This window comes from Rhinolophus sinicus, chromosome 13 (genome assembly GCF_057876585.1).
Source record: "Rhinolophus sinicus isolate RSI-liver-muscle chromosome 13, RSI-T2T, whole genome shotgun sequence".
NCBI classification, from domain to species: domain Eukaryota; kingdom Metazoa; phylum Chordata; class Mammalia; order Chiroptera; family Rhinolophidae; genus Rhinolophus; species Rhinolophus sinicus.
The window spans coordinates 11,617,668-11,636,430 of NC_142513.1; the positions used below are offsets into that span (position 1 = coordinate 11,617,668).

Sequence of the window (18,763 nt, forward strand, 5' to 3'; positions counted from 1 at the left end):
AGACACAGCTGCTAACTTCCGGTTCTGGGTCCCTGTTGGTCACCAGGGCCTACTGTCCTTCGGCTGCTGTCCCTCAGGTTCTGTCCTTGGTTTCCATGCTCTTTGTGAACAAGTTCCCTATTTAGATGGTTTCAGCTACCACTGAAACACTCCTGATTTCCAAGTGTATCCTTATACGAGAGCTCTCCCCTGAGTTCCAAGATACTGTAACCAGCTGTCACCGGGACGTCTCCACCTGTATGTGTCACCGATGCCTTAAGTGTAGCGTGTTTGAGATTCAGCTCTCTCCTGCCCACCCTATTCCTTCTCCTGTTCTGTCAGTCTCAGAATACGGCACCAGCATTGACCCAGCTGCGCTTGCAGATAACCTGGCGGTAATGCTCCATTTTCCCTTCACTTCATACCCAGTTGCTGATTAACTCCACTTACAATGAGCTCCCACTTCTAAATCCTTTGCTACTACATTAAAATAGGTGGTCATTTCTTATGAGTCTACGACCTTCCTCTCGGACTTCCCTCGCAAACAGCTTTCTCAGTCGCAACACCATCGCTATTTGGGGCCAGATAATTCTTGGTTGTAGAGGCTGTGCTGTGCATTGTGGGATGGTGAGCTGCGTCTCTGGACTCACCAGCACCCTCTGGACTCACTACCAGTGGCACCCTTTCCTCGCTTGTGACAACCCAAAATGTCTCCAGACATTGCCACATGCCCCCTGGCAGGCAGAATCATGTCTGATTGAGAACCACGGCTTTCAAGCACTCTCCACTCTGCTTCTGGAGCATTACTTTCAAAATATAAAGCTGATCACGTCCCTTACTTATAGGTCCCCAGTGTCCTCAGAAGTAATCTCCAAAGTAGGGGTGTCCACCCCAGACAACTGCGTAATCAAGTCATGTACAGTGTGTAAAGAAAGGATTAGAATGCCCTTTTATGTTTCTTTTGTATCTAAAAATAATGAGAAAATTAAGCTTTACTTTTGGTGTCTGGCTGAAGAGTCATATACAGTAGTGTAATTTCTAAGTAAATACACTGAGGGATACTCAGGAATTCTTACTGATGGGGTGACTAAATATTTGAAGTCCACTAGCCTACAGGAGAGAAATTCTCGGTGTCTGACCACTAAATACCTCTGTTGTTCTTTATCTCACCAAAGCCCCCAACCTTTTCTGTCACACGGTACTACTTGCAATTCCCTTAATTGAATGTGATTTTAATGTTTCTATCCCTTTGCTTATATTGTTGCCCATGCTCACAGAAAACTCACTGTTGATATGCAATCTAATCTTTATCTCCTCAGTGAAGCATAACCTTGAAAAACAAAGAGCTGCTCCCCTTTGTAACCTTGCTCTACTTTGCACACACTTTATTTCATGGCTCCCATAATTCATTATTGCATGTGTATGTCTATGTAAAATGTCTCCTCGTAGGTCTGTAACCTTAAAAACAGGACCAGTGCCTTCATTGCCTTAGCGTCCTCCAAAACTAGAACATGTTGTAGGCATGCAGAGGAACTCAAATTGTTTTATGAATTAATAAATAACTGTAGAGGCCGAGTACTTCTGTTATGGTTTCTGTTTCTCCCGCAAAGTACAACATGAAGGAAGGTCCACAGACAGCCTTTGTAATATTTCCTGGTAAACTCTTAGCAGTGAACACAGTAGGATTAGTTCCCATATGTATTTCCCATGCGATTGGTCTTGAGCTCTTTGGATTAAGCAGGATTGGGCTATTGCAGGGGTCGGTGTTGTTTGAGGACATAGCTGTGGACTTCACCCCAAAGGAGTGGCAGCTGCTGGACTCTGCTCAGAGGCACCTGTACAGGGACGTGATGCTGGAGAGCTACAGACACCTGGTGTCCCTGGGTAAGCACAGCTTCCCATGCAACTCGCAATGGCACGCATGCCCCATCTTAGGAAGCAAATCATTGTAGAGTGTCATGAGTTTTAGGCTTGAGATTGTGGCTTCAAAGGTTGTTTTAAGGAACTTGAAAGAATGTTGTGTTCTTACCTCCCTAGTGAAAGGGTCTTTGATGGGGGCCCCATTGTTGTACAGCTTCTAAAACTCCTCCCTTCTGATTCTTCAAAGGGCCTGAACTCTAAGCAACGTGGCCACAGCCATGTCATTTCTCGTAACAGGGCACTGTGTCACCAAACCTGAGCTGATACTCAAGCTGGAGCAAGGAGAAGAAGCGTGGATCTTAGAGAGAGAACTCCCAAGTCAGCGCCACCCAGGTGAGTTAATGAGATGAGACAGAGGCGGCTGGTGGAAACTGGATCCCAAGTGCCCAGTTCAGGGCTTGGGATCTGGGAAATGGGTTTCAGAAATCTCTTTTTGAGGCTCAAGGCTTCTCGACGTGACTAAAGACAGATGACCTCCATGCCTTAAATAGTAACCTCCAAATATATAATTTTTAACTTTCATATATAATTCTTTTGTTTTCTGTGGAACACTTGTAGAGATATTTGCTTGGTTTTTGTAGAATCCAATTGCAGCTTTCCTCATCCTAGAACTTTATTTCTCTGTTTTTTTCTGTTCAATAATAGCCTTTGTTCACCTTCCCTCCAGGACCAAACGCTCTGTAGATATGCATTTATTGATACATTAGTTTATTCAACAATATTTATTTATTTATTTATTTATTTATTTATTTGGGGAATGGTGTGTTTTTCCAGGACCCATCAGCTGCAAGTCAAGTCATTATTTTTTCAACCTAGTTGTGGAGGGTGCAGCTCACTGGCCCATGTGGGAATTGAACTGGCAACGTTGGTGTTATGAGCACTGCGCTCTAACCAACTGAGCCTATCGGCCACCCCCAACAATATTTATTAAGTGCCTGCTATGCATCAGTCACATAATAAGCACAAAGGATACAAAAGCAAAGTCTCCTATCAGTAGACCCAGTTAGCAAATAAATACATACTGTGTCTGGTAGTAATCAGCATTGTGAAAAGCCAAAGTCAGGTGAAGAGGAGAGAGACTGACAGGGAGTGATGTTTTGGAAGGGAAGTCAGGGAAGGCCTCTTTGAGGAGGTGAACATTTGAACAAAAAATGTGGAATGGAGTTTAGAATGAAGGGGTGGCGTGAGCCATGAGTTATCAGAGACAGCAAGTTCCAAGCCTCTGAGATGGGGGTGGACATGGTGGAATCAGGGAAGAGCACGGAAGTCAGGACCAAAGAGGGTTTCCTGAGGAGAAAGGTGCAAACGATGGCAGAGACTTAGCTGGGGGGAGAACTTTACAGGCCTGGTAAAGACTGAATTCTACGCTCAGTGAGATAATAGATAAGAGAGGAAGTCAAGGACCCCACCCTTAAGCACTACATTTGGAGGTCAAGAAGACACAAGATTCTAGCAAGAGAGACTGAGAAGAAGGACCCAGTATGTAGGGACGGAGCCAGGAGACAGTGGTATTCCAGAAGCCACGTGAACGAAGTGTTTCTAGAAGAAAGGAGTGAGTTCCACTATGCAGATGCAAATGTGAAGTTGGCATTGTCCCTCCTTTTCCTGGAAATCATCCAAACGCCACAAGGAAAGTAAAAAAAAAAAAAAAGTCAGCTCTATATTTATTGTAGGTTGAAGGCAGCTGAAATACCAAATGTGAAAACAAAAAGAAACAAAACAAAAAATGGTGGAAAAACTGCCAAAAGAAATGGAAATCTGCCTTAATTATGAAAGTAGAAGTAGAGAGAAAGCACCATATAAACTAGTGCTTAGGAAATAGTCTCAGAACATATTGTACAGACACTATTTAGTTGCAATATTTACCACAAAGGGGACTTAAAATGGTGAAGAGATTTTTTAAAGAATGGGAAAGTAGCATTACCCTGAAGGATGCTTAGGTTCTGGGTAGAGCTAAGAATGGAATGTGCTAACTCAGCGAAGAACGTGAGAGTGAGTCTGTGGTTGAAAATGCACAAGGTATGGAATTAAACACCCTGGTTTGGTAGGAGCTGACAATATTGTAGACTTGTGGGATGGTCATTTGAACATGCATTGTGAATTTAGGTGCAAGAAACTAGTATAAACATTCAATATCAAATTTTCCTTGCTAGCATCTTGACTCTGGTTTATCTGCCACAGAAAAGTCATCAGTTTTTAAGCTTACAGTTGATGTTATTGCATAAAATGAGACTAGCAGAGGATAATAAGAATCGCCCATAGCCAAACATTTTAAAGACAAAAATTAATAAAGGCTCTAGGACCAAGTTGAATAGCCAGGTGCTTGAGTTCTCATAGAAAGAGAAATCAGAGAAGACAAAACATGATATAAAAGTAGAATTTAAAAATTAGTATCGTGACAAGACACAATCAGTTGGTAAAATAAGTCGACAGACTCAAAGTGGGGAAAGTGGGGTTGTCAGGACAGGTTACTATTGATTAACCTACTAGATCAAATGATAGCGCCATCAATCAGAATATAGAGGTGGATCGGATCCTGTTGTGAGCATGGTGTGTCCTCTCATGTGTCTTAACGTTGTCTTTGGACATTGTTTGTCTGTATCACCGCTGTACGGAGAGATGGAGCCAGAGCAATGGGACGGACCATTAGACCAGGGGAAATTAATAATTTCATAAGTTTAGTTGGGAGTTGGTCTACAGAATGGAAAAGAGGAGGAAGAGGTTGGAAGCGTGTGGACTGTACTAAGGATCCCACGACAGTAATTAAAAAGTACGGGGGAGAGAAGGCTAAGGTTCTAGTCTGTAATCTGCCTCCTCACTTAATCTTTGCTCTGACACTTCCCTCGATCGCCCTTCAAGCTCCCTACTCAGTGTCCCTTATCTTTGCCCCATTCTTTGCCTATCCTCCATCCTTGGATCCGTTGTTTTCCTACATCCTTTGTTCTCAGTTCACCATTCCTTGTGTTTTATTTCAAACTCTCTATCTATTTTAAGGTCATATTTGTAACAAGCCAAAGCTACTTGTATTAATTTTCAGCTTTCTCTTTATTTTTCTACTGTAGTATGATGGGGTTTTTTTGTCTTTGTTTTCATGTTACCAAATCAAAAGAGTATAACATGCTTGCTTAGGAGTTCTTTCATCCCAGGAGACTGTGTCCAAAACCTGAAAATCAACTCAACATAGGGTACTTGTGTACAACCCTATTCCTTAAGAAATGTGTTATGAGTCATAATGTATGTTAATTTTTAATATTTCTAGAAGTCCAGAAAGTCAATAACGTGAAAGAGAGAAGCCAAGACAATGAAGATAAACATGCCAGGCAAGCTTTATTCATCAAGAACAAAGCATTGATGAAGGAGACAAGTAAGGCCTTAGGAGAAGCATTTAATGTGGCCACAAATCCAGTGCCTTCAAGAAAGATATCCCATAAATGTGACTCATTTGGAACAAGCTTGAAAAGTGTTTCAGAATTAATTATTTGTAATAGAAGCCATGTAATAAAAAAGTGTGGTGATTTCAATGGATGTAGATTCCTTGATACTGTGCATGAGAAAATTCATACAGGGGACACGTCCTGTGAAAATGATCAAAAGAAGAAATCCCACTGTCATAATGATGACTTTATTCAACATCAGAAGAATTCAGATTTGCAGCTGCTTCTTGAATATAATAATTGTAGGAAAGCCTTTCATAAAAAAACAGCCTATGTTACATATATGAGAACTCACACAGGAGAGAAACCCTTTGAAAGTAATGATTACAGAAGAACCTTCATGCAAAAGTTAAAGTTTAATGCTTGTCTGAGAACCCTTAGGGAAAGGAAGTCACATGAATCCAGTAAAAATGGGAAGTCCTCATGCATGAAGTCAAATCATGCACACCAGAGAACTTGCATAGGGGAGAAACACTCTGAGTGTAATAAATTGGGGAAATCCTGTAGCAAGAAGTCAAATCTTACTCAACATCAGAGAATGCACACAGGAGGAAAACCTGATGAGTATAATGAAAGTAAAGAAGCCTTGCAGAAGTCATACCACACACAAAATGAGAGAACTCACACAGGAGAGAAAATCTGTGACTGTAATAAATGTGGGAAACCCTTCCATGAAAAGTCATGCCTTACTCAATATCAGAAAATTCACACAATAGAAAAACCCAATGAGTGTAATGAGAGTGAAAAAGCAATAAAGAAGTCACACCTCACTCAAAGTCAGAGAGTTAACACAAGAGAGAAAAGCTCTGAAGGTGGTAAATGTGAGAAAGCTTCCTGCGAGAAGTCAAAACTTGCTCAACATCAGAGAACGCACTTGGGGAAAAGAACAGATAAGTGCAATAAAAACGGGAGGATCTTAAGTAAGAAGTCACACCTCACTCAAAATCAGAGAGTTCACAAAGGAAAGAACACCTATGACAGTAATAAATGTGGAAAAAGCTTCCATAAGAAAACAGAACTTACTCAACCTCAGAGCACACACACAGGGAAAAAACCCTACGAATGTAACGAATGTGGAAAATCCTTCTTTGTGAAGTCCAACCTCACTGAACATCAGAGAACTCACACAGGAGAAAAACCATATGACTGTAACAAATGTGGAAAATCCTTCTGCCAGAAGTCAGCCCTCACGGTGCATCAGAGAACTCACACAGGAGAGAAACCATATAAATGTAATGAATGTGGGAAGACCTTTTGCGTGAAGTCAAACCTTACTCAACATCAAAGGACCCACACAGGAGAGAAACCCTATAAATGTAATGAATGCTGGAGATCTTTCTGTGTGAAATCCAACCTCGTTGTGCATCAGAGAACTCATACAGGAGAGAAACCCTACAAATGTCCGGAATGTGGGAAAACTTTCTATGAAAAGTCAGCACTCACAAAACACCAGAGGATTCACACAGGGGAAAAACCCTATGAATGTGATGAATGTAGAAAAACCTTCAGCCAGAGGTCAGCCCTCACCAAACATCAAAGAAAAACACACAAGAAGAAAGCTCCCATCAACGCTCTCTCCGTGCAGAATCCTGCATCTCCAACTCAGACTCATTGAACATCAGCAAAATTGCAGAGCAGAAACGCTAAGATGTCAACCCTTGCAGGACAGTCTTTATCAATAGGTCATAGCTAATTGGAATTAGCAGATTAATACGGGAGTGAAACCCTATGAATGCTTTGAATGCGTGAAAGCTTTCAACAAGTATTCAAAGATATTGAGGGGGAGTATGTCATTTTAAGGAATATGGATTAAAATGTTCTTGTAGAAATATTGTTTAACTAGAAGTCATATGTCAGATGTGACACCAAACTTATTACAGAAAAGGTAACAAAATATTTTGTTCTTAGAATGTGAAATGTGGCGCTTTTGTAAAAGCATGAATAATTTATGTCATTGACACAACAGCATTAAAGACATGTGAAAAGTCAGAGGCATACTGGGCTACATATAGGTGTATAGTACATGATTGTGCTATATGACATGAATAATGTGTATGTTGGATTTGCATAGGGGAACCCACCACTGTCTCTGCATCTCAACAATAAGTGAAAATCGAGCAATCAAATAACTTGTGGCCCAACAATCCCACTTCTAGACACATACCCTAAAACAATAGTTCTCAAGTGGACATCCTAAAAGGTATTTGAAAATATTGGGATGGTTTGGTTGTCACTATGACTGAGGGTACTACTAGCTTTTAGTAGGTCAGAGGTCTAAAGATGCTAAACACCCTGAAACGTGTTAGTGAAAGGACAGGATGAAGAGGCTCATCCAGAATGCCATTTACTCCCTCACAGAAAAACACTGCCCTAGGAAAAATTGCACATCTGTCACCACACATTACAAGAATGTTCATTGCAATGCTTTATGTAATATTATTAAAAAAACAAACAGCAACATATGCCCATTAATGATAGACTAGGTAAATAAATGTTGGTATGATCATACAGTGGGAATAATATGTACCAATAAAAAGGAGTAACCTCAGTAAAACACATCAAGATGATATCTTAAAACAATAATGTTGAATTAAAAAATATAGATACCATGTTATTGCAGTTATGTAAAGTTTAAAAACAGAATTCAGCAGTACATTATTTAGGGTACACATACAATAAGTAAAACCACAAAGGAAAAAAGGGGATGATTAACACAAAATCGAGGGTAGCAATTACATTTGTGGAAGAAGAAGGGGCTGACATTTAAGGAGAGAGTAAGCTCAATGTTTCTTAAATGGATCATGAGTACATAGGTATTGCTTTTAATGTTTTTATATATGCATATACATATATACACATGAGCATATATTTCTGTTCATAAACTTTAATTTTCAAGAAACAGGCTTGAAATAATTGCATTTGAATGTTAGCAAAAGTGATGTTTTGGTGTAAGGATCATAGTTAAGATTCTTTTTCTTTCATTTATTTTTCTATATCCAAAAATCTCTGTAATGACTTTTCAGGTACCTACACCACTTGTCATTTGGGCCTACCCTTCTTGATTGTATTTTTTCCTTTGTTCACTAGTAAAATTTCTCCTAAATTTTTAAAAAATAATATGAACATTGACTAAAATAGGAAAAGTAAAGAAAGTGAAAAAGAAACAAAATCAAAATACAGTAAACAAATAAAAATGAAAAAATAATCGATTACCACAGATAAAAGAAACAAGGTGAATTCACACATCAAAGGCAGAGTTTAATAGTTGGTTAAAAAAACTAAATCCAACTATGTGTGGTTTGCCCCCCCAAAAAAGCATCTAAAACCAGGTGACAAAGAAAGTTTGAAAGTTAAGGGAGAGGCAAAACTATGTGCGTTTGTTTTAACATTCATCCACTAAAGAGTAACTACATAAGGGTAAATCCTGTGATTATACCATTTAACCCAACTGTGCTCTTAATTGTTAGGTTCTTCAGCCTCTTCTCAAAAATGATCTTGTAGGGAAATATTGATATGAAAATATGTTCCAGCTATACTTCTTTTCTGTCTTAAACTAATGCTTTTAATCCTTATAGTCAGAGAATCCACAGGATTCCGGAAAGGGCAGAGAAGAAAAAAGGCTTTCAGGCAAGTGTGTCTTTTTGATTGATGGTTCCCCCTTGCTTGTCATTTCTAGGGAGAAACTTTTTAGTATGCCTTGTTTTGACTTTATGTGGAATGATGAGCAGGGCACTGATAATGGGGCAACTTCTAATCTTGACATTGCCTCTAGCCCAATTTTATTAATTTTCAAAATAAAGAAGCAAATTTAAATAATACTATTGTCTTAGTCTGTTCCGGCTGCTGTAACAATACAATAGAACCTTATTTCTCACAGTTCTAGAGGCTGGCAAGTCCAAGATCATGGTGCCAGCATATTTAGTGTCTGCTGAGGACTCACTTCCTGATGCATAGACTTCTGTCTTCTTGCTCCTGGAGAAAGGGGTGAGGGAGGGTCATTTTCATAGGGCATTAATCCTATTCATGAGGGAATCCACCCACATGACCTAATCATCTCCCAAAGGCCCACCTCCTAATACCATCACATTGAGGGTTCGAATTTGAACATGAATTTTGGAGGGACATTCAGTCCATAACAATTATAATGTTTTTCCGATATTACTCTTCTGAACTTTGTATGTCAGATTACAGGGCAATTGGCATATCATTAAAGGCCAAAGGTGACGATCTGGAAAGAATGAGGGAAAAAGAAAGAAAGCATAATGTATATCTTTAGAGAGGATTAGAGATTTAATTTTCTCACCTGGATGTGATGACACCCTCCTGCCTAGATTGTGCCCTTGCAGACACCCAATAATAGGACTTTTCTTGTGAATTCTGTCTCCTGCCAGTTCATTCAGCTCAGTTCACTTCTCTGAAAGTTGTCCTAAATCTTCCATTGTCACACAGTCTTGACTGTCTCTGCAGAGCATAACACTGTGCAAATTTTGCACACTCTGAACAGGAGGATCAAGAGTTGCTTCCAGCCCAGGCCCCTGGAATAGGATCTTGTTACACAGCAAGTAATGAAGGAAGGGTATACATGCCACATCACATTTACTATTTGAAACAGGACTGTGAGGTAAGTTCTCTTTCCGTGCCCATTTTAAAGATGAGGAAAACAAGGCTTACAAATGTCCCTTAAAATTACTGGAGTTATAGGGAAACCAAGTAGCAAACCCTGGCGTTGAACCCAGGTCTCTCTGGCTCCCACGTTAGTTCTGCAGAGAGATCTTTTTAACCCACTTTACTTCCAGTTTGATTCACTCCTGCTTTCTTTTAATTCATGTTTTCCTTATATCTTTTTTCTTGCTTTTACTTTTAACCTGCCCACATAACTTTATTTAAAACGAGTTTCTTATTGGCAGTGGATAGTGTGGTCATGATTAGCCACACTGTCAATCTCTGTCTTTTACGGGTATATTTAGACCATTTATATTTAATGTAATTATTTACATGTTAGAGCCTAACTCTGCCACTTTGTTTCTGTTTGTTTTCACCTCTCTGTTTTCTTTGTCATGCTTTCCTGTGGGTTAGTTGAATATTTTTAGAATCCTATTTTTATAGTGTTTTTGAAGGTATCTCTTTTTATAGCTTTTTAAATGTTATATTTTCGTAACTTATCAAAGTCTATAATTTAAAACTCTCAAAAAGAAAATTTCTAGGCCCAGCTCATTTCACTGGAACACTCTACCAAAAGTTTAAAGAAGAAAAAACACCAATTCTACACACTTCCAGAAAACTAAACAAAACACTTCCTAATTCATATTATAAAGCTAGTATTCGCTGATATCAAAATCAAAAGGTTTCAAAAATACAGTACAAAAAGAAAAATACAGGCTGATGATATTCCTTATGAATATAGACATACAAATGCTTAACAAAACCTTAGCAAATAGGATTATTAACCATATGAAAAGACATGAATATGTGAAAAGAATTATATACCATGAGGTTTATTGCAAGGATGCAAGGATGGCTCAGTATTTGAAATCAGTCAGTGTAATCTATATTAACAAACTAAAGAAGAAATGATCTTTGGTTGATATCACATGACCATATCAACCAATAAAGAAAAAATATTTGACCAAAGTATTTGAAATTCATCACAAAAACTCTCAGAAAAATAGGAATAGAAGGGAACTTGATAAAGGGCATCTATTAAAAACCTACAGCTGACATACTTTACGGTGAAAGACTGGATGCTTATCACTAAGATCGGGAACAAGGAAAGGATATCTGCTCTCACCACTCGTATCCAATATAGTGCTGAAAGTTCTAAACTGCAGTAAGGCAAGAAAAGGAAATGAAAAACATACACATCAGAAAAGAAGGAATAAAATAGTCCTTATTTGCAGGTGACATAATTGCCTCAGTAGAAAATCCCAGGGAATCTACAACAAAACAAAAATCCAGAAAAACCTACCAGAATTAATAAGTGAGTTCAACAAGTTCATCGGTACAAGGTAAACATACAAAACTCAATTGTATTTCTATATGCCGGCAATGAACATGTGGACACCAAAATTTAAAATACAACACCGTTTTAAATTGCTCAAAAATTATGTAGTTAGATGTAAATCTAACAAAACATGTGCAGAAAGTGTATGCTGAAAACTACAAAATACTAATCGAAGATCTAGAGAAATGGATTAACATACCTTGTTCATGGATTGCAAAACTCAACACAATAAAAATGTTAATTCTGCTCATATTGATATGTAGGCTTGATTCAATTCCTGTCATATTCCTGCAGGAATTTTTTTTGTAGATATAGGCAAGATTATTCTAAAGTTTATATGAAAAGAGACAGGAACTAGAATAGCTAAAATGATTTTGAAAAGGAATAAAATGGAAGGATCAGTCTGCTGATTTGAAGATGTGTTATAAAACTACGGCAATCAAGACTGTGTAGTATTGTTAGGTGGATAGACACATGATCAAAGGCACATAATAGAGAACCCAGAAACAGACTTATACAAACAGACTTGTACCTTTTACAAAGGTACAAGAGCAATTCATTGGAGGAAGGACATACTTTTCAACAAATGATGCTGGAGCATTGTACATCTATAGGTGAATAAATGAACCTCGACCTCCAGAGGAGACGAGTATGGGCTTTAGCTTCGGACAGACCTGACTTTGAATGCCAGCTTTGCGACTTCCCACTGTGTGGTTCTCACTCGGTTGTTAAACCTCAAACCCAAGCCTAGTGCTCACCAATGATGCATGGATGCTGGAAAAAGAGCCGGTAAATGAATGGGTTACATTTAATTTACTGAAGTAGTTTCAGCAAATGGCCACCAGAGGGCTCTAGTCACACATGAAAGACCACCACTCCTCTGCTCTAAAAGCTGCCCGCCTTTCAAACCCACCTCTCATTTCAGTCACCCATTTTCATTAACCCACATTAATGCATAGTGCTGGGGAAACATTTTTCACAGTTATGTGTCACTACGTTTCCGTCAAAGAATAAAATCACATCGCTTTAATTATACTGCTTTTTCCTTGCCTGCTTCAAGTTTTTCTTTTTGAGTCTTGCATTCTCAATAGGGGCAGTATTGCCCCCAAGGGGGTGAAAATTGGTTCTTGGGGCCTGAAAATAATCTTAGATATTACAGTGGTTTGTGGCCCTCAGAACTGTAGTACATAAACATATAGTATATCTGTGGTATTCAATTTTTATGTGGAAGGGAACAATTAGGAAATAAATACCTAAAAAGCCGCCTTGGGGAGGGCACTGTCACTTAAAACCTTGAGCTGCAGTGTTCTAATCATCCCCACAAGTTTCCCTGTGCCCTTTCGTATTATTCCCTCCTTCCTGTTTCCTGCCCCTCCCACCCCAAGCAACCTCTCATCTGCTTTGAGTCACTAGAGATTAATTTGCATTTTTTTCTAGAGAGTGTTATATCAGTGGAATCAAACACTATGTACTCTCTTTTCTGACTTCTTTCACTCAGCATATTATTTTGAGACTCATTCGTGGTGTTGGATGTATTAATAATCCATTCCTTTTTATTACTGAGTAGTATTCCATTGTAAAGATATACCATGATTTGTTCATTCATTCGCTCGTTAATGGATGTTGGGTCGTGTCTAGTTTGAGGCTATCATGAATAAAGCTGTTATAAGTATTCATGTGCAAGTCTTTGTATGAACATATGTTTTCGGTTGAGTAAATACCTAGGAGTAAAATTACTGGGTTGTATGGCAAGTGTACGTCCCCTTTATAACAAACGGGCTGGTTAAAGTCCCTTAAGCAATGGGACCCCTTTCCATGCCTCTGGGAGAGGCCACCTTCAGTGATTCAAAAGGCGTCTTTCCTGGGGACACCTCTTAAGTGATGCTGGATATCCACACCCACCCTTTGGGGAGTAGGGAGTCGACGACCACTTCCAGATTTTCTGCAACCTCTGTCTTGAGAAAACACACATGTGCACATGTAATCTCTAGCATGGCACAGTACACCTGCTATAGAACAAAAATATGGAAAATACAGCAAACTCTAAAGAAGAAAATTAAAACCATCCACAATACTGCCATACCACTGAGAGGTAAGTATGGCTAACAGTCTGCTGTGTTTTCTTCTAGTCTTTTTCCTATGCATGTTATACCTAGAAACATGTGACCCTGTGTCTCCTCCACTAAGATACCTATTGTTCACAGTTTAACCTTCCTGATCAGGTGGTTGGCCACGCCTCAAAAAGTCACAATCGGTCCCTCCAGACTGGAGCCAGTTTTCAGATTACAAACACACTGACTGAGGAGAGGCTGGCTCCCTAGAAGGACTCTGAAAGACCATGACAGAGAATCATATGCTGGGCAAAGGAGAACACACAAGCATTTAAAGAACTATTGGCACAGGACCCGAGTTGGCATTGATACCCAGAGACCCAAAACATCCTCATCATGACCTCCGATTTAATTGAGGGCATATGAAGGGCATAAACTCCTGGCCCAAGTCTGGCTTACAGTGAGTCCGCTAGGCCCACTGACCTACGCCATGGTCACTTCTCCGGTCCCAATTGGGATAGACATCATATTGGTAATTGGCACGACTCCCACGTTGATCCCTTGACCTGTAGGGTATGAGCCATCAGAGTGAGAAAGGCCAGTGGAAACCTCTGAAACAGGACCCCCTGGACCCGGCCAAGAGAAAAAAATAAAAATAACATCACATCCCAGGAGAAATGGCAGAAACTAGTGCCACCCTTAACCTAAATGATGCAGTCCCTGTCATACCCTCTTTAATTCATCAGTCTGGCCCCTGCAAAAATCAGACATACCTTCGAGGATGCCAGTGGACTACTGCAAACGCAACCAAACAGTAGCCTCAATGCAGCTGCTGTGCCACATGTGGTATCTTTGCAGGGTAGATTAGCACAGTGCTGGGTGCGGGCGTGCAGCAACTGGTCTGGCTAATGTGTTCTTTTCCATCCCTGTCAGAAAGCGCGTCAGAAGCAGTTCCCATCCAGGTGGATGGGCAGTAGTATACATGCACGGTCTTGCCCCCGGGACCGTGTTAACTCTTCAGCCCTCTTTCGTGATAATATTCTGAAGAGCCCCGGGCTGGCTGGACATTCACAGGACGTCACACTGATCCCTTCTGTTGATGACATATGCTGATTGCACTGGGTGAATGTGGAGGCTTTGCTAAGACACAAGCACTCCAGAGGGTGAGATCACTCTTCAAAGGTGAAGAATCTGCCAAGTAAGTAACATTCTCAGGAAGCCTGCTGGAACAACCCCTCCAGGGTCAGGGGAAAACTATTGCATCTTTCATCTCCTGCCACAAACAAGGAAGCACCATGTTGAGTAGACTCCTTTGGGTTCTTAGGGCAGCATATTCCAAACCTGGGAATACCTCACAGATCCAAATACTGGGTGAAATGAAGGCACCATCTTTGAGTTGGGCCCAGAGCAGGAAAGTGTTCTACAGCAGCTTTAAGCTGCATTGCAAGTGGCCCCAAAACTTGGGCCATATGACCTAGCAGGCCCTATGGGTTAGAGATATTGATGGTGGGAAAACACACTGCTGAGTGGAGTTTTTGGCAAGTCTCAATGGGGAACCCACAATTCCGATCCCTGGGATTCTGGAACCAGGCCATGTCAGCTGCAGCAGAGAATTACACACCTTTCAATAAATAGCTCCTGGCAGGCTGCTTGGCCCCGGGTGGGGATGGAGCACTTGACCATGGGAGACCCAGTGACTGTAAAGCCAGAACTATCCACGAGGAGTTGGATTCTGTTAGATCAACCAAGTCATCAGATCGGGTGGGCCCAGAAATGTACCAGGACGGAAGTGGTACATCCAGACAGCAGAGGAAGACCAGATGGCCCAAGTAAGCTGCATGAGCAAGCAACAGACTCCAATCCCCCTGTTGCCTCTCCTTCTGCTTATACCTATGGCTGAATGGAGTGAGAGGTGGGTCCCTCAGGACCTGTCAACAGGAGAAAGACTGAGCTTGGTACACAGAGAAGTTGCCCAATTTTGATGGTAAGTGGACAGGTGCAGGCATCATGACCTCATATTGAGAATGGCATGGTCACCAGGGAGGGCTCAGATCCCTTAGAGATGAGGGTCGGGGACACTCCACCAGGTAACCCACTGTGTCCAGCAGAGGTGGTAAGGGTAAGGGGAATCTAGAATGGACAGTAGAGAGCAGAGAGTTTCTGAGCGGCTGTCCCAGCTCTGCACCACTTACCTACCTACCTCTTGTTACACAAGGAAAAATAAATTTCCTATTTGTTTAAACCACTGTAATTCAGGTTTCTGTTACATACAACCCTGACTGATACAGTATTCCCAACAATAGCATATGCTGAGGTTTTGTTCTTTAATTCTATTTAGCAGACTTTGGGTGTTAATAGGACAATTCAGCCCATGTGAGATTGGTGTAAAAATCATAGACTTTATTTTATTCCTTCCATTTCAATTCAGTCTTACTATTTATTTTCTTTGTTATTTCTCTCTTCTTTTTTCTTCTTTTTGCTATCTTGAAAACATAGCCATTTATTATCTTTTTTCTTTCGGATTTTGGTGTTCTGTATAGAATGGTATTTACTTTTCTTATCATTCAGAATAAAATGCATAATCACAATGATAGAATCTCCCATTACATGAAAAAATGCCATCTATTTCTCCACATTAAGATGACCCATTTATAATACTCTCCCAAGCCCCAAAGAGATGTAAATGCTTTTATTCTCCATCTGTCCCTCCCCAAATACCAACCTGAGATCCTTCAGTGCTCATAGTCCCATATTATTATTCCTCTTTCCCTCCAGATTTCTGTTTTTCTCAGAAGTCTGTGGACATTATTACATCATCATTTGCTTCCAGCGTTGCAGATGCAAAATCATTGTTTGCATCCAGTGATACCGAATATAACTCCAATGCCAGTTTCGTGGTTTTTCTTTGTAAGTGACTTATTTTCCCTCTCTGGAAGCTGGAAAGCTTCATATATATACTGGGAGTTCAGTCCTTTTTTCCAGGACATGGCTAAAGGTGAGTATTGTATTTTGTAAATTCAGTTTGGAATTCGGTGAGCCCTTCAAATTTTCAGATCAAGTCTTCATTGGAAAAATGTCAGGGAATTGTTCCCCCATTATTTTGTTTAATTATTGCCTGTCTTCCATTTCCTCCATGTCATGAATTGCCATTATTCCAATAATAATAATAATAATTCCAATATTGAATAATTCAAATACAGAGGGTGCCAAAAAGAATGTATACATATTTTTAAGAAATGAAAACTGCATTAAATTTGTAATACTCAGCATATACCAACAACAAAAGATGAATACAAGTCACGTTTGACTTGTGCAATTACAAGAGGTGCTCAAAGTGGTTCCCACCAGCGTCCAGACACTTCGATTATGGTGAATTGCTTCAGTAACGTTGACCAAAGTGTCCACTTGTGTACATTTTTTGGCACCCCCGGTATGTAAATATTTGGTCACCTGCATCATTCCCTTGAACCTCTCATGATTGCATTCTCTTTGAATTTTTGATTTACGTTTTGTTTTATTTTTCCATTTGGTATTTCAGGACAGGTTTCAACAGTGACCACTCTCCCTTGATTCGTCTCCTGAGAGTTTTAATCCCAACATGAGATTTTCCTTCAATTCAGAACGTGTGTGTGTGTGTGTGTGTGTGTGTTATGTAGTGAGTGTGAGTGTGTGCACACTGCATTTGTAGCCCCTGAGGTGTTGTATTCACCATCAATTTCTGTTCAGATTGTCCTCTCTGTTTTCTGGGTTCGCCAGTTCTTTCTCTTTCTCGCTTCTAGGTCCTCATAGGCATGTCGGTATTTTCCTTTGCTGGCTCACTGGGGCACACGTTCAGCTGCTGGGGATCCACAGCAGGGTCAGTTTCTCGAGTAATGGACAGCCCCTCAGTCTTTGTGCGTCTGCGTCCGCGGTGATCCAGCTGGTAAGTTGTTGGTCCCAGAAGGATGCCCTCTGCTCTCTATTCTCCTCAGCTGCCATTTTCTCAGGGAAGAGAGAATTCAACACACGTGGTTACTTCTCACAGTTTTGTGAGTGGCAGAGCAATGAGCCCAAAGAAACCTCATGTGGACAGGTGCAGGCCCTCCCTCAGGAGGTCCTTGGCTTTCCATAGATCTAGTGCGCCCAGATTTCACTGCTCTTCTGACCATCACCCCTGGGTCCTGTGCTCTCTCTGGACCTCGAGTCAGAAAGTTTCTCTGCCAACTCCCTTCTTCTGGGTGCCAGGGATGTACTAGATCTTGCTTTTGCCCCAAACCTCGGAAGCTGCTTGCCTCAAAAAAGGTTCAGTAGTTGGTTTTAAATTGAAGGATGAGGGCAGCAAGGATGTATTCAAGCAACAGAATTCCCCAGAATTCTGAGAGGAAATTTTACCATATTCCAAAATGCAAAAATTACATAGGCCATTTCACAGACCACAATGCAATAAAACTAGAAATCATCAACCAGAATTGCCAAACGAACAAACAAACAAAAACCTCATTGCCAACAAAACTCCTACAGACACAAATATCCAAAAGTCACTGTTTTAACTATATATCAAGTTAAAGAGAAAATCTAAATATAAATTATTTCTAGTGACTAACGATGAGAACACAAAATGTAAAAATCAATGAGATGTGACCAAAGGAAAATTCAAAGGAAGACATACAGATTTAAATAACTGTATTAGAAAAACAAACAAAAAGATTAAAATTAATGAAGAGGTCCCAGGTAAAAATAGCAGATTGGACATTCAAGTTTAATTTTGCTCCCACTGAGATACCTATTAAAAATAGAATAAAGGGATTCTGTTTTCACCTTTGTATTGTGTACAAATTTAAATCCCCATGAAAGGCAGACGAATGTTTCTATATGAACCATCTAGAGTCACCAGTTGTTATGACTTGGCCACAGCTCCTCTGTCTCTCTTTCTCTTTTTAGACATACATACATACATACACATTTTTTTCTGAATCATTTAAAAACAAGTTACCAACATTATGACACTTCAGTCTTAAGCGTTCATCCCTTAAGAATAAGGACCATCTCCTATTGTCATAATTGGCTTTCTTAGAAGAAAGACTCTGAAACAGATTTGCACGGGAGGTGCTCTTGGGATCAACATCTATGAAAGGCAAGGAAGGCTTGGGCAGAGTGAGGAAGTGGGCTGTGGTACAGATTCAATAAAAGCATCAGCCAGCTCCTTGAGGAACTTTGAAGCTATGGTGGCACTTCAGAATTGTCCCAAGTTGGTATTCGGGGAGCTGGGGCTGCCCTGGGGAAGGGCAAGAACTTGGGTGAGACAATTGTTTTCAGCCCAGGCACTGACAAGCAAGGATGATATGTTGGCAACAATCCCAGCAGCCCTGGGAATAAGTCCTGCACTCTTGAAGAGGGTT

General features: G+C 40.3%; 1 protein-coding gene across 6 annotated transcripts in view; it reads left to right on the forward strand.

Moving 5' to 3' along the window:
- Positions 1-18,763, forward strand: part of ZNF334 (zinc finger protein 334) — a 59,680-nt gene that overhangs the window by 38,388 nt on the left and 2,529 nt on the right. For 3 of the 6 annotated variants that reach the window (XM_074317304.2, XM_074317305.2, XM_074317302.2), the window contains 3 exons: positions 1,737-1,863; positions 2,137-2,232; positions 5,159-18,725. In XM_074317304.2, coding sequence (XP_074173405.2) covers positions 1,737-1,863; positions 2,137-2,232; positions 5,159-6,948 — 2,013 coding nt within the window. In that variant the 3' untranslated portion in view covers positions 6,949-18,725. Of the gene's footprint in view, positions 1-1,733; positions 1,864-2,086; positions 2,233-5,158; positions 18,726-18,763 lie in introns of those variants that run through there. The other 3 variants (XR_016018159.1, XM_088789085.1, XM_074317307.2) reach the window with 3 other exon arrangements.